This window comes from Watersipora subatra, chromosome 1 (assembly GCF_963576615.1).
Source record: "Watersipora subatra chromosome 1, tzWatSuba1.1, whole genome shotgun sequence".
NCBI lineage: Eukaryota > Metazoa > Bryozoa > Gymnolaemata > Cheilostomatida > Watersiporidae > Watersipora > Watersipora subatra.
This window is the reverse complement of record NC_088708.1, coordinates 4,410,058-4,425,509: the sequence shown is the minus strand read 5'-3', so window position 1 is coordinate 4,425,509 and position 15,452 is coordinate 4,410,058. Positions and strand designations below refer to the sequence as shown.

General features: G+C 37.5%; 2 protein-coding genes across 2 annotated transcripts; one reads left to right on the top strand and one right to left on the bottom strand.

Annotated features, from left to right (window-relative positions):
• The first annotated feature begins 745 nt into the window (after positions 1–745).
• LOC137391991 (Krueppel-like factor 6) lies at positions 746–9,397 on the top strand. The gene is made up of 3 exons (XM_068078572.1): positions 746–974; positions 4,851–5,583; positions 8,564–9,397. Exons 1-3 carry the CDS (start codon positions 873–875, stop codon positions 8,782–8,784), a joined length of 1,056 nt encoding a protein of 351 aa, XP_067934673.1. The 5' UTR covers positions 746–872; the 3' UTR covers positions 8,785–9,397.
• Positions 9,398–10,685: 1,288 nt separating this feature from the next.
• On the bottom strand, positions 10,686–15,145 carry LOC137385372 (uncharacterized). Its single transcript, XM_068071824.1, has 5 exons — positions 15,006–15,145; positions 14,493–14,711; positions 11,767–11,916; positions 11,334–11,457; positions 10,686–11,105 (listed from the first exon to the last, which is right to left on the bottom strand). The coding sequence occupies exons 1-5, from the start codon at positions 15,035–15,037 to the stop codon at positions 10,998–11,000; spliced, it is 633 nt and encodes a 210-aa protein (XP_067927925.1). The 5' UTR covers positions 15,038–15,145; the 3' UTR covers positions 10,686–10,997.
• Between the last annotated feature and the right edge of the window lie 307 nt (positions 15,146–15,452).

Genomic DNA, 15,452 nt, shown 5'->3' with positions numbered 1-15,452 from the left:
AGGTCAGAAGCATTACTCTGTCTGGTCTATACTTTAGATTACAATCAAGTGCTGTATTGACTTGGACATCTTTACTGTACGCGATGATATGGAGACACGCTATTTCTCTACGTAGCCTCGCTCAGACCTTTTCAACACTTTAGGCTTTACGATATTTTAACTAGACATTTTTAACATTACCTCGTAATATTACAAGAGGTAGTTAGTGCATTGCTTATATCTACACCATTGTTTGGCTCAACGGTGTCCACAGGCGACATATTTTAACTTATTTGAACAACTTTTAACTGATTAACTTCCATTCATTAGTATTTCTAATGGCCAAGTGACTCCTGCCTTTAGGGTGTTGTGAAACCCAATGCTCATGCGAACAGAGGCACTGGCACGACCCTTGTCCATACTTGTCCATTCTCAATTTGACTAAATAAACGTGCCAGTCAAGTTTATCAAACCTCGGATAGAACTGAGTTTGCACAGCGATCAAGTTGCTAGCAGCCTTCTGATAGCAACTCGCAAGGCATTCACCAATTCACGAAATTTGACCTACATGCGTAAGATCACCTGCGCGCACGCAAGCTATCAAAGCGAAAGTATGTTTACGTCCAATGAATAAGCTGAACAAACAATCTGTCCAACCAGATAGAAGAATAACAATTCTAATCAATGGGCATTTATTCTCATGAAAATAATAATGCGGCTCTCGGATTCCGTTCCATAGAAAGAAGCGTGTGTTCGTGATAGAAGAGTAAGGGTAGCTAGTTGTAAGGATAGATTTGTTTGCATACTGCCTGCTGGTTTAGCAAACCATTTGGATGTTACTGTGAACCCTGCACTACATTGCTTAGGCTCTGACAGAAAAGCATCTCCGTACTATGGATAGCCTGCCGAGTGGAAGCATATTTCGGGAGCTGCAGGTCGTACATGACACAGGATATTTCTCTTCTCAGCCTTCGTTAGAGGACAACTGGCAGCAGGTACACTTTCTCATCTTTTTGTTACTTAATGGCGACAACATTAATGACAGTTATCCTAGAGAGATTTGTTCTAAATTCCAAATGTCATTTTACAACTAACATAGCTTTTGACCAGGCTACATTTAGCACAGGACTGTAGAAGTGACGTTCCAATCAACGGGTCAGTTACCTTTAGGAAACCAGGCAAGCTATGGAAAAAGTAAACTTACAGTAATACGTTTGTTTTTATTAGTAAGCTAACAAAAATTAGTATTTTATTAAATTGGTTTGTACATCGATTCTTTCAGAATCTGTAAAGACGTAGGCCGACATTTTACCCTTTGTAATTCTTGGTTGACGTGTAGAAATGGGACGAGACTCTCGACCAGTGAACTCGCTATTTATTTTTTTAAAGGTCGCAGACGGTTGTCAAAAAACTTAGACGGATGCAAAAATAACTTTAGATATTATATGATTTATTGTCATGAAAAATACTGATGTTTAGATTGTACGCAATTAACGGTATAGGACAATGCATAAGCATTCATTAGTCTCAAGGCTTGAGCCGCCGACCCGGCATTCTGATATGAACAAAAGATGACTGGAATAGGTACTAAAGCTTGCACTCAGAGTTATGTATCAAATGTTCTTTCAAGACCCTAATTCTTTTGACTGGTAGAATTTGGAACCAATATGAGGTTCATTAGTGTTGCTTGTGCTACGGAATATTGGGGGGGAAAAGGAGGAATGCACCAGAAAAGGAATTTTCGTAATATATGAGAGAATAGGCTATGGCCATTTGCTTTTGAGATAAAGTCCTTCAGCAAATATTTGATTGCGAGTCAGTAAGATCTTATAGCCTGTGTACACATGTCTACACTGATCACGAATGGTTATACTTGCAAATATAAAACTACTTTTTCTTATTATCTTACATCGTCTTGAATGGCGTAGAGCCAACAGACGTGAGTTATCCTAGCAAATACTCAAATTATATGAAGTGATTTCTACTCAAGTTCCGAGCATCCTCTTTACTGATGTTATAAAGCTAATAGCAGCGAGTAGCCATGTCGTACGAACGAGCGGTAACCCCACTCTCTCCGGTCGACTAAATGGTCAGATGTCTTTCAGGCTATTCCGCCATGTATGGGCGCTTCTTGATAGCGATTGAAACACCAGTATGATATAACCCCGAGACACTTCGACTACGACGATGTTTACTCCGAGTCCAGCTACTCACAAATAAAACATTATACATAATATGTTGTGAACTACATACACACAGTTATAGACTATTTGTCATAGATGAGTAGAGAAACCGCTTTGAAGCATCTGAAGAAGTCAAAGCTGAGCTCATAAAATGATGTGCCCAACATATACGTATGCTCACCGAGTCATATTCATAAAGCTACAGTGCATCAACCTTTAAAAGATATACCATACTCGATGCAGCCACACTGTATGTTATGTCATTCGTGAAAGAAACCTGCCGTTACCGCCATCAAATAGCTGTATTCATTGCAGCACACTCTCATGGCGTCGGTGTTCTTATTAGGGTTATGGATGAACCATATTATCCTCCAGCTAAAACAACTGAAAGGATAGTCTTCTAACAACTGCTGGGAATGTTTTTTAGTTATACCTGTTGACATAAGCTCGCTGAATTGTTTAGAAAGTTTGTATAAGCGACAGGAACAGAGAGGTGCTTCTCAGTGCAGCGCCGCGTCAATTACTAAGTTTTTGTTTATGTGAAAAGCTGATGCCAGGCGAAAGGAGTTTGTATTAATCACTGAGAAGCCTCGCCTTCCATTCGTGACTCTAAAGTTTTAGGCAGATTGTAAGTGCATCTTGTTTGAGAAACCCAGCAGATAACTACTGCTGGCAAACCAAGAAGGTATGACGGCGTGATCACACAACCAAAAAACTGCAACACCTTATATCGGACATCAACACCTTGCCAATTTACATTATATGCAGAACAGCGTTATGCAACAAGGGTTTTCCTTTCGAAATACATAATTTACTTGACTATTTTTGGTTTTTGTCTCATGGTCTAATTTTCTTTGAACGGCCTTGACCGGTGTAAGTAAAGTTAATATCTATCTATATTCACACTATTCTTGCTCATCACGTCTTCTGAGCATCAAGACCCCATGACTTATATTAATTTTACAGATGCTTCCTGTTTTGAGCATACAAAAGTGTAACCAATATCATAGCTATTTACCAAATGAATAAAATATTATGTTTACAACAATTAAAAGCAAATATTGATAGTCATGTAGTTATTTCTACTTTTTATGTCTTTGATAATTATTCATGTGACTCGTAAGTACATATAGTTAGTAGCCCACTAGTAGATATGTTATCAGTAAAGTCTTTGTACCATATAAGAAAAGGGACTAAAATTAAGCCTGGGTTTCTATCAAACACAATCGTGATAAGTAGGTTTATTAACAGAAGTTCTTCATTTTTAGGACAATAATATAAGTGTTCAATCAGATGTCAGGCTACTTCTAATAACACTTTATCATGAAACACAACATGTGATTGGTTAAAAGCATTGTAAAAGAGAATTCCTTTCACGACTCCGTCTCTGCATTATTAACCTGTTAAATAAGATAGAAGATGACAAACTTGTCAGGATTCTCTGGCGTGATGAGCTTGTGTAATATTATTGATTGTCTCCTTCTGTTGCCTATCAGCGGATGAACAGCAGAGCTAACTGAGAACATTTTGTCGCATAAATACTAAAGTGATTTGTTTAAACAGTTATTACCATTCTGTAAAAAAGAAAACATTAGAATTTGTGTGAAACGCAAGTAGAAATGCATCGTTTGGGTCTATACAAAATTGGCTTAATTCTGTCATAATTACATGAAAGTTTTTATTTCATGTCAAAGGTGCACACCGGAGCGGAGGGAAAGTTTTTTGATAATAGACACTCATACACTTTTTTATATACTTTTTCATTTACATTTTGTTAATATATTTGCTGTAAATCACATGAAAAACTCCTTTTTTCAATATGTTCGCCATAAATTACATAATGCTAAGACTTACTAGCAGCTATTAACAGGGTTGTAAAAAACTTGTGAGATAATTCATCTGCCGCAGTATGACCAACACAATAAAATCTGTGTCAACATTTGTGGTATTGTTGGATGTTTGGACTAGACTTTCGCTGCTGTAGATCATTCCATTTGAGCCGCGATTGTATTCCATTACGCACTCAATTCACATTGTTAAATGAACATAATTGCATAAAACAGCGGGCTGTATGTCCCAGTGAATGAGGCTCAATGGAGACAATTCCCTCCTTTCAGCGATAAATACTTGAAGATCGTCTATCCTTTTTATGTAAGGGAATCAGGACAAGTTTATCGGCAAATTATTGTAGATCAAATGGCCGCAGCCGGCAGTTCCGTACAACCTCATCATTAGGTTACTCAAAAATCTTTTGCCACGTTAAATAGCTAAGTTTTTACACAATCCTGAGCTAATACATTTAGTTATGTTTGTAAAATATGCAGAGATATCAAGGAGTCACATAAAATGTTTCTCAACCACAATTACGATAGCCACGTAATAGCAATGAGAGGCTTATCTCCCTTTGTTTGCTTATACCTTGCCAACTGTTTAAGATAGGACATCGGGCGAAGCTTAATCTGACCCTGCCTTATATGTCAAATCTGGCAATACCTGCCGATATTCCTGCCAATTATAGCTTAGCCATCGGCTTTCTGCGCATGAAATATTGACTGCTTGCTCAAAGCTCAGTTTTTTTTAGAACATAGTTTTTCAAGCGCTGTCTCTTTTTGGCAGCCAAACAAATATAAAAGCATACGTGGTCAGAAACTAAGATTCTAATATCTGTTGTTCTGTTTTTTATTGTAGAACTGCTTAGAAATGGAGCGATATTTGAAAAATGAGCCCCAGTTAACATCATATAAAAAATTGAGGACAGACTTAGACCATCCTTGGAATAGCCCGCTATCCTCACAAGACAATGACTCAAAGGACACTCTCGCAATACCCAGCTCACCAGAAGATGCAGAAACAACAGAAAAATTAAAACATTTTGCGAAACTAAATCTCAATGATACGGTGCGAAGCAATGACACTGTACTGAGCAGTAGTAGCTGTGGTACCATGAAATCCTCACACAGCGCATTCAGTACATATAGCAGCGCTTCATCAGGTTATTACTCTCAGTCTAGCGACGATCAACTCAGCTCTCACAGTCACGCATCACCCTCTAGTCTTGGTAGCCCAGCCTCACCCATCTCTCCTGTACCTGACCCATATGTAAGGACCAAGAATGGCCGTCGTTCTGCCGCCTCGGCATTTGGAAACCAGAGCAAGGGGGTGGCTGTAGAACATTTTACACCACAAGCACTTCTAATGGGCAGTGGCAGGCACAGTGCAGCAGCGCCAGGTCGTCCAGTCTCTAGGATGGGTTCTGCGAGTCCTAAGTCAGCTGTAGACGCACCTTCTCTCGCTAAATCTCCAACGAGACGAGAAGTGAGCCCTGACAGCAAACGACGTATACACAAATGCCTTCACCAAGGATGCAAGAAAGTCTACACAAAAAGTTCTCATTTGAAAGCTCATCTTCGGACACACACAGGTTGCTTTATTACTCTATTTGAGCGTTTCCTATTTTTCTAATCGAGGGTTGTGAGATATTAGGTGTCAGCACTCGGCATCGCTGCTGCCTACGCAATAGCAGCTCTCTTAGACTTCTTCCATAAAATTCAGACTTCTTCCATAAAAAACCAAACAAAATATTGCTCTGTAAGAATGCTGCCATAAAATATGAACAATGACTATGTCACGGGAGCATGTTGATAGGTCGATCATTGGGCGGATTGGGCGTTATCCTTGCGTACCAATCATCTCTAGTAACTCTCTGTTAAAATATTTGGTATCCAAGATGAGTCATGGCTAGTTTATCCATCACTGGTGCTGTCAGTTGAATAATAGTTTTTTCTTTTGCAACCGCTGCCTTAGCAGAGTCGCTCATATCCTGCACACCGATAGTTATATTGATTGTCACGATCGATGGAGCCTTTATTGAAGCTCAGTAGAAAATTACACATTATTGTGAATCACCTGCAAACACCCTTCACATATTTCTATTCACCTAAATTGTTCTCTTACGAAAGTAAATACGTGATGAATGGACCAGGGGTGGAGTCTCATCACGCGTTTTGTTTCTGTCACTGTGTAAGTTTCTTTCTTGTTAAAAATTCCGCAAGCCTTTATTTAGAAAATCTGCATTCTCACAAACTGTCTCATGGGAAATGATTTCTACAATGGCTATGGAATATAGCAAAACAGTGAAATGTGTGTTGATTAAGGGAAAGCTGGCTTCCTTCTAGTTAGTTCTATGAAAGCTGAGTTCGCTATTGATAAATATAATATTGACCTAGTCGAATCTCAATAACTCAAGAGTTATGTCACAATATGGTTGACCACTGTTTGTATAATATAAATCTGTGGAATGAATGAGCTCCACCCGGTTTCATAAACCCTCCAGCACTCTCTAGGTTAGCCTTTTCTATGAGCGACCCGCTAATATCGATGGCCAGACCAAACCAAATGAGCACAGGCAATGAGATTCCACATTACATCAAGATATAATTCAGAGGAAAGGCATGCTTCGCTTGAAGGAGTTACGTTTCAAGAGTGTTTGAGATGATGGTGCTGCAATGCGTAGGTTCTGAATTGTTCGCCGCATTATAGAATCTTATTTCATGAATAGCAATTAGAAAAGATTGCTAAATATGACATCTCACTTCTCCAGAGTTTGGTTTCATATAATAGGGATGATGAACAAGCATTCACAAACCTATCCCCTTTCATTGCCTCTCACAATGCACCAATGCGCTTACAAACAACCCGCCTGACATTTTATCCCGATGCTTGGGATTGCGGCCTCAGTGAAAGGGTGGTGGCAGCGGGAATGCTATATAATGAACAAATAAAAAGGCACTCATAGTTATCTTGTGCCAGTACCCTATCGAAATATTTGCTAGACTGTTTCATAATTCTCAGTCGTGATAACGCTAATAGTTTGGAGATGGTTTACGCCTGCCTTCGGACTGAGGATTTCTATGATTTCAATGATAGCAGCGATCTCGATTATTAGTCGAAATGTTAGCAGCAGTTCCTGGTAGAGCGAATCCATTAACAGTTTAACACTAATATCTGCCGCTCATGTACTCAATGGTAGGGCAAGTGTTGCATCAGTTCTAATGCCATGTAATGTGTCTAGTAACACCAGAGGGGAACAGTCAGTATGTAATAGTACTACCTTGTGGAAGTATTGTATGCTACTCATACAATAAGTATTTTATTAGTATCGTCATATGTAAAAGTACTATCAGGTTATATTTTTTACAATTTTAAGAATGTTGAGATTTGACGCAGAGCTGTAAATAAAGATAAAATTGAATCTTCTTCTTGTGCGGCGGCGTCACCACTCAGACCCCCCTAAACAGCACTATCTAAGACAGTAGCATCTACCTGTTAGTGCTTGCCTAAACAGCACTATCTAAGACAGTATCAACTACCTGTTAGTGCTTGCCTAAACAGCACTAAGACAGTAGCAACTACCTGTTAGTGTTTGCCTAAACAGCACTAAGACAGTAGCAACTATCTGTTAGTGCTTGCCTAAACAGCACTATTTAAGACAGTAGCAACTACCTGTTAGTGCTTGCCCACTGTACTAGGTAGATGAACTGTGACTTAGCGCAGTGTACTAGTCCCGCAGATAAGCACTTGATGGCAGTGATATTCTACTAAAAGTGACATAGAGACTTAAGATAATCTGCACTGCTCGGTGTCTGAGTGGATGACAAGAGAGTCCTACATGCAGTCAGCGTGTTGACTTGAGCAGCGAGTAGCCTTGCATTGGCTCAAAACAATTACATATCATGAACCGATTTAGAGTACATTGTACATCTCATAAAACCAATGCTGAAAATTTTGGTGCTTCACATTTCTTTAATCCAGGCAAAAATAGATTAGATATAGAACCTTAAGTGATAATAAAAAAAGAGTTATTATTTATTATGTACAGAGTTGGAACAAACAAACTTCACTGTGACATCACAAATTAAGATTGTCATTCATAAATATTAAATTAAGGTGCAATTTTGAACTCTTGTGACTGTTTTGTAATCAAATCTCTCTAAAGACAAGATTTTTTTTTAATTTACGCAAAAGCAGCGCTCTGATATGGAGCTAGTTTACAGCGAGGCTGTTGTACTTATCACCGCATGCAGGATAGAAAGTGATGACTCTGTTCTCTTCATATTTAGCCTCAAAAGCTGATGAGATTTCTTTGCTAAATGATTTAGTTTAGGGAGGAAGATTATAGAGAGTATATCTCTAAGTACCTACTTATCTTGATTGGCGTCACTCGATTTAGAAACAAGAGCATGAGCTGCTCTTTATTTTTCAAAATCTGATTAGAAGAGATAATAAGATCTGATAAGCACTTCTACACCCACTCTACTGTTTTATCTCTGTATTTGAAATACTTACATGCCACTTTCATAGGCTAAATATGATCTGTTAGAAATTTGACCGATATGTTTTAGGAGAGAAGCCATATAAATGCACATGGGAAGGGTGTGAATGGCGCTTCGCGAGATCAGATGAGCTCACTCGTCATTACCGCAAACACACAGGTTCAAAACCGTTTGCTTGTAAATATTGCACAAAGACTTTTTCTCGATCAGATCATCTGGCGTTGCACCTAAAACGCCATCCAGAGGCGGTGAAGCCTTCGTCAATGACAGGGGCACCAGCCAACACGTAGCAGTTCCTATGATAGATGTCTACCTTCTATCATGTATATATGTGTACTAAGATATTTACTAGCTACTAAATCTTATATTTTTTCTACTTTTTACTATGCAGAGCTTTGATTTATCGCTCTACATTCTAATAGCTCTATGGTTTACTGCTCGACTCGTCTGCTAATTCCCCTAAGTACTCACCTTGTACATTTATGAATTATTCTTTTGTTAACCGCATTTGAGCACGCTCTGATCACCTAGGGTACATAAGCAACTGCGAGCCAATATAATTAACTTTTAATATGAATCCCTTTTTATATTCAAATTTAGATTTTATCGTGATACATGCAAACATCTTTTGGATTTCTGCCTCGTGTTGCCTTTGCTCAAAGTTTCTCTGTTACATTCCAACAAAAATATTCTCTTCTTGTGAGCAGACCATGTTCATTTGCACCTATCTTACCATCACACATTTTCCATGTTTTTTACTTTTTTTCTTATGCATTTGAATACCTGACATTATTATTTAATTTGCACATTGTTATATTATTTATTTACATTAACAATTCTCATACTGCGTACATTTACAGTGTATGTACGTATGTACGTATGTATTAAAATATAGAGCATGTCTAATTGTTAAATTATGCTATAGATTTGTTATTTCCATACCTTAAAGTACATGAGAGCCACGGCAAGAGGTTAGTAGTTCAGCGTTGCTGTTCCCACCAAGTTCAAAATTATGTGTAAACCTTTCAAAACCATTTTAGAGAGTTGCTAATATTTATCGCTTATAGCTTGTATATTTTGATTATTTTTAGTTTTTAGAATCATACAAACACTGAAGACAGCTGCTAGATTGCATCTGTATCACTTATTTCATATCGACTGTTACCTATGTCATAAATTATAAGATGAACTAAAAAAAATTTAGGTAGCAGCCTACGGTGACTAGTTATTCTACACTGTAAAGCGTTTTATAACAGCACGTCAACTGTTTGTAGTGTTTTGATTTTACATGAAACATAGTAGTGTTACGTTTAAAATGGTTTTTTGTCACAGTTGCACATGGCTTGACCTGCCAAACTAGACAGCTATCTCAACTTTCTTCAAACTCATCCAGCTTTCTACTACCTCTTCACCAGTAACACTACTTCCACTCTAAATGGTAGTTACTGGTCACACTTCTATATGTAATGTTGTCTTGTATTGGATTTGCTTAGATTTCCAAATATCAACACACGTCACACCTGTGTACACGCCATGTAGCTATAACTCATAGCTGCCTGTACACTATGGCTTTAGCATTTGTCGCAAATATTGCAAGTTTTTACTTACAGTTTAAGCATTTCGCTGATCACCAATAGATGCCATCATACAGAGTTGTCCGCTCTCAACAGATAGTGACAGCCGTATCATCAATATGAGTAGGCAACTCTCCGCTTTCAGAATAACTCGTTTATTAGTTCACACCCATTTATGTATGAGACACTTAGTTGAGACTTTCTTTTACACCGATTGATCACTCTGGTAATTTTGTGCTAATCAGAACATCTTTGCTGAAATGCTTTAGTAAATAAATTGTCGGTAATTAGGAGATGGTTAATTCTAGAAGTGTAATATACTATCTACTTTAAAAGTTAGTCTTCATGTTGCAAAAAATCTTTCCCACAATTTTATACCTTTGTTTTTACCATTTGCAGCACTTGTGCTTGTATTTTGGTCACATTGTTTTTTGTCATTGGCCAACTGAATGACCCTCAGAGAGCTCTCTAGTCTAGTCTACCTGATATATGACTGTAATAGCAGCCACTACTAAACAATTCAAAAGGAAACGTTCATGAAGCCCACTCTTGATCAATCTCAAACATTTTATTTGTCAATATTAATAGAAACAACATTGAAACAAATTAACATACGAAATGAGCTAATGATTTTAACATTAGCACCTCTGTTCTTGAGCTTTTTCACTTGTTTTCTGCATTACACGTGTTTATTTATTTAAAGGTTGTATTTTCCACGAAAATATATGTTTAAAAATATACAATTTTATAATAATAATATTGATGCACCGCAGCTGTTTTCAGAATAAGTCAATAAGTTATCAAATTGAAATCAATAAACTTACAAAATAATAATATTAATAACGATTTGGTAGCAAGAACACATAAAAAGGAATGCTGGCAGTTTAAACAAACTCATGCTGAGTATAGCCAGTGCTGAATGCATGATTTCACATGATAGAGTGAGTGCGACCATATTTCATCTTTACCCAGTTTGAAGGCGCCATACATTTGCGAGTGAATTCTCTTGAGAAAGGGCCTTGGTGTCTGGAGCGGCCCTGAAACATTGCATTTCTTTGTGTGGTATATTGCGTGTAAGCATTAAAATAAAGCGCACTGTATTAAAATAAAATAAATATTATTTTACATAACACATATACGGAATAAAACATAAAGATAACCCAGCAAAAGCAAACTGGAAGTTGGTGACAGTTTAAGGAGAAAGCAACTCTTGCAATATTGAAGGAGTAGAACTTGCTGGTAGACGACTGGTGTCTGAGGCTTACCGTCTGATCAAAATTGACACTCTGTGCCGTGCCGAGTGCCCAGCGAATGCTCTTTGTGTCTGACAGCGCAGTTTGTGGTCGAACAAGTGTGGCTGACTTGCTTGGAACTATTGACTCATAATTTCTGTAATAATTAACTAAAGCTCATACTAAGCCCGTCAATGCTCTGTCTGCTGAGACAGCGAAATCACACTTCAGCAGATTCTCAAAAGCGTTCACTCAAAAACTGCTTGAATCCACTGCAAATCAATATTGGAAGCTTCTTCACTCTATGGTTACCTCTATGGTTACCTCTATGGTTACCTCTATGGTTACCTCTATGGTTACCTCTGAGTCGCGTGTTCAATTATGCAACATGATAATACTCTTTAATACTTGTACACAGTTGACAGCTAGATTACAAAAGTACACACGTGAGGTATGCGTAACTTACCTAGGCATGTTGGGGCGACCCGACCTGCTAAATCTTACAGCAGTTTTTGGAGCAATTAATGCATGCTTGAGTCTTGGGTAGTCAAAAGAAGCTTTTACTGGCACCTTCAAAGGAGAGCCTGACATATGAAGATAGTCCCCGCGTAAAGACCTGAAAAGATGCAATTTTATGATAGCCGATTCCATTTATTTTCTTTCTTTTACTGTAAATGTGACTACTCTAAGATATATGCATCTCAAGAATTTTGTTATATGTAATTCTATTTAGAAGAGAGTTAATAACGCTCAACAGGAGGTTTTGTAGAGCATCAAAGAATTTACACTTGCATCTACGATGGCCTGCATAAATGTGGAAAGGCTGGTAAATACTTCTCAATGATGCTAAAACAGTATTCCAATAATAAATTATCACAAAATTATGACTACGACATCACAAAAAGTATCCCGAAGGTATTTCGGTAAGCGTACCAAAATAATGTCACGAAAGTGTCACAATGATGTCACAAATGTACCAAATTACCATCGAAAATGGTTTGCAGCAGCATTAAAGTAATTTCACTACTGTATCACAATACTATCACAAGTGAACCACTACAGTACTGTATCACAATACTATCACAAGTGAGCCATTACAGTATCACAGTACTATCCCAAGTGAACCACTACAGTACTGTATCACAATACTATCACAAGTGAGCTACTACTGTATTACAATACTATCACGAGTAAACCTCAACAGTATCACAATACTATCACAAGTGAACCATTACAGTATAACAATGCTATAACAAATGAACCACTACAGTTTCACAATACTATCACAAGTGAAAAACGATTGCTCACCATTGTTTCATGCTGAAAGCTCTGGTGTATTATTCACTTGCTTATCCCACCTGCAACTTTGTACTACCAGCATTGCAGTACTATGATATTACAATCACTATTGCACTGTGGTACTATAATTATCACCAACACTATTGTACTGTGCTACTATGATTATTAACATCACCATTGCATTGTGGTACTATGATTATAACCATCACTATTGTACTGTGGTACTATGATTACTACCATCACTATTGTATTGTGGTACTATGATTACTACCATCATTGTTGTACTGTGGTACTACGAATACTACCATCACTATTGTATTGTGGTACTATGATTACTACCATCACTATTGTATTGTGGTAGTATGATAACTACCATCACTGTTGTACTGTGGTACCACGATTACTACCATCACTATTGTACTGTGGTACTATGATTACTATTATCAGTACTGTATTGTGGTACTATGATTACTACCATCACTATTGTATTGTGGTACTATGATTATAACCATCACTATTGTACTGTGGTACTATGATTACTACCATCACTATTGTATTGTGGTACTATGATTATAACCCCCACTATTGTACTGTGGTACTATGATTACTACCATCACTACTGTATTGTGGTACTATGATTATAACCACGACTATTGTACTGTGGTACTATGATTACTACCATCACTGTTGTACTGTGGTACTACGATTACTACCATCACTGTTGTATTGTGGTACTATGATTATAACCACGACTATTGTACTGTGGTACTATGATTACTACCATCACTGTTGTACTGTGGTACTACGATTACTACCATCACTATTGTATTGCGGTACCATGATTACTACCATCACTATTGTACTGTGGTACTATGATTACTACTATCAGTATTGTATTGGGGTACTATGATTATAACCACCACTATTGTACTGTGGTACTATGATTACTACCATCACTATTGTATCGTGGTAGTATGATTACTACCATCACTGTTGTACTGTGGTACTACGATTACTACCATCACTATTGTATTGTGGTACTATGATTATAACCACGACTATTGTACTGTGGTACTATGATTACTACCATCACTATTGTATTGTGGTACTATGATTATAACCACGACTATTGTACTGTGGTACTATGATTACTACCATCACTATTGTATTGTGGTACTATGATTATAACCACCACTATTGTACTGTGGTACTATGATTACTACCATCACTATTGTATTGTGGTACCATGATTACTACCATCACTATTGTACTGTGGTATTATGATTACTACTATCAGTATTGTATTGTGGTACTATGATTACTACCATCACTATTGTACTGTGGTACTATGATTATAACCACGACTATTGTACTGTGGTACTATGATTACTACCATCACTATTGTATTGTGGTACTATGATTATAACCACCACTATTGTACTGTGGTACTATGATTATAACCATCACTATTGTATTGTGGTACTATGATTACTACCATCACTATTGTATTGTGGTACTATGATTACTACCATCACTATTGTATTGTGGTAGTATGATTACTACCATCACTGTTGTACTGTGGTACCACGATTACTACCATCACTATTGTACTGTGGTACTATGATTACTATTATCAGTACTGTATTGTGGTACTATGATTTTGCGTTTTGCCTTAAGTTTATGAGTTGTTGATAAACACAACTAGATGATGAAGCCAAAGCCATTAAACGTTGCGAGAGCTATCATTGATAATAAAACACCTTTCCTGTATGTAGCCTGTACTGACATTTGGTCTGCACATGTTTTTATCTGTAAAAATTATAATGTTAGTTGAAGCTGTTATTCTCACTGAAACTGTTAATCGCCAATGTAATTATTCTAGCATCGACTTACTGGATTCTGTATGGCAGAAGGTCGGGTGATGGTGTAAGGAACTCCATATGCTGATACGATGAAATAGACTCAGTTCCTTGAGATTTATCCGCTGATTCATATAACTTAGGCAATCTAAATGGAGTATTGGCATCTTCTCTAGCCTTGCTACTCCAATCTGGAGCTGTTGAGAGAGCTGGTGGCATCTGTCCAACTTCGGGTAAACCCCGAGGCTTACTTCTGCAATGATACAATGTCACCTGCACTTGATTTCTAGTCACGATATACATGTGTCTCTCGGTGTCCAAATATGCAAGAAGACGTTAGCTGTCCCGTGGAACTAGACAATGTCACTCCGAAGAACACTTGCAGTCTTTTACAGAGCCCATGCACGGCTAATATATATATATATATATACATTATTAGGCTATATAAGCCTATTGAACATAAATTAACATGAACTGAATACAATTTAGTGCTAAATGACAAGCTAGAGACAGGAGACTTACACATTTCAATTAGCTGTAAACATACCTGCCATAAATGCGAACATTATATTTAGGCATAATGATTTAATCCTCAGCAAGCCTTTCCTTCCATTATTGGCTGGCTTGTATCGAGTCTCAATAGTGATTGCGCTCGCTGATGTCGCTCTCTCACTCCTAGCTAGAAACACCGATGCAAGTTAACTTCTACAGCAAGCCTGCTTAGTTCTAACTAACAATATTATGTTTGTACCAGTTGCTACTCAGTTATTGATGAATTGTCTTTTATGTTTTGCTATTCTCTCAATACATACCGAAATTTTCTTTTGTTTCTGAGAGTGGATACTTTGGCTGTCAATTGTTTCCAGACCTAAAAGTTTCAATGAGCATTGGACATTGTTTAAAACTTTTGGCAGCAGATGCTTAACCTAAATATAATGTACATTACAGCGTGTCCATCTGACCATTTTTGTTTTCACAATTGTGCAATGAGCGC

What these genes read in the sequence shown, in the direction of transcription:
- LOC137391991 (XM_068078572.1), top strand. Translation starts at nt 873, where the DNA reads ATGGATAGCCTGCCGAGTGGAAGCATATTTCGGGAGCTGCAGGTCGTA. An exon ending in TAGAGGACAACTGGCAGCAG is followed by an intron (nt 975 to 4,850) that starts GTACACTTTCTC and finishes TTTTTATTGTAG; the next exon opens with AACTGCTTAGAAATGGAGCG. An exon ending in TCATCTTCGGACACACACAG is followed by an intron (nt 5,584 to 8,563) that starts GTTGCTTTATTA and finishes GATATGTTTTAG; the next exon opens with GAGAGAAGCCATATAAATGC.
- LOC137385372 (XM_068071824.1), bottom strand. Translation starts at nt 15,037, where the DNA reads ATGCCTAAATATAATGTTCGCATTTATGGCAG. An exon ending in CTTCTGCCATACAGAATCCA is followed by an intron (nt 11,917 to 14,492) that starts GTAAGTCGATGC and finishes GCATCTTTTCAG; the next exon opens with GTCTTTACGCGGGGACTATC. An exon ending in GTGTCAATTTTGATCAGACG is followed by an intron (nt 11,106 to 11,333) that starts GTAAGCCTCAGA and finishes GCAATGTTTCAG; the next exon opens with GGCCGCTCCAGACACCAAGG.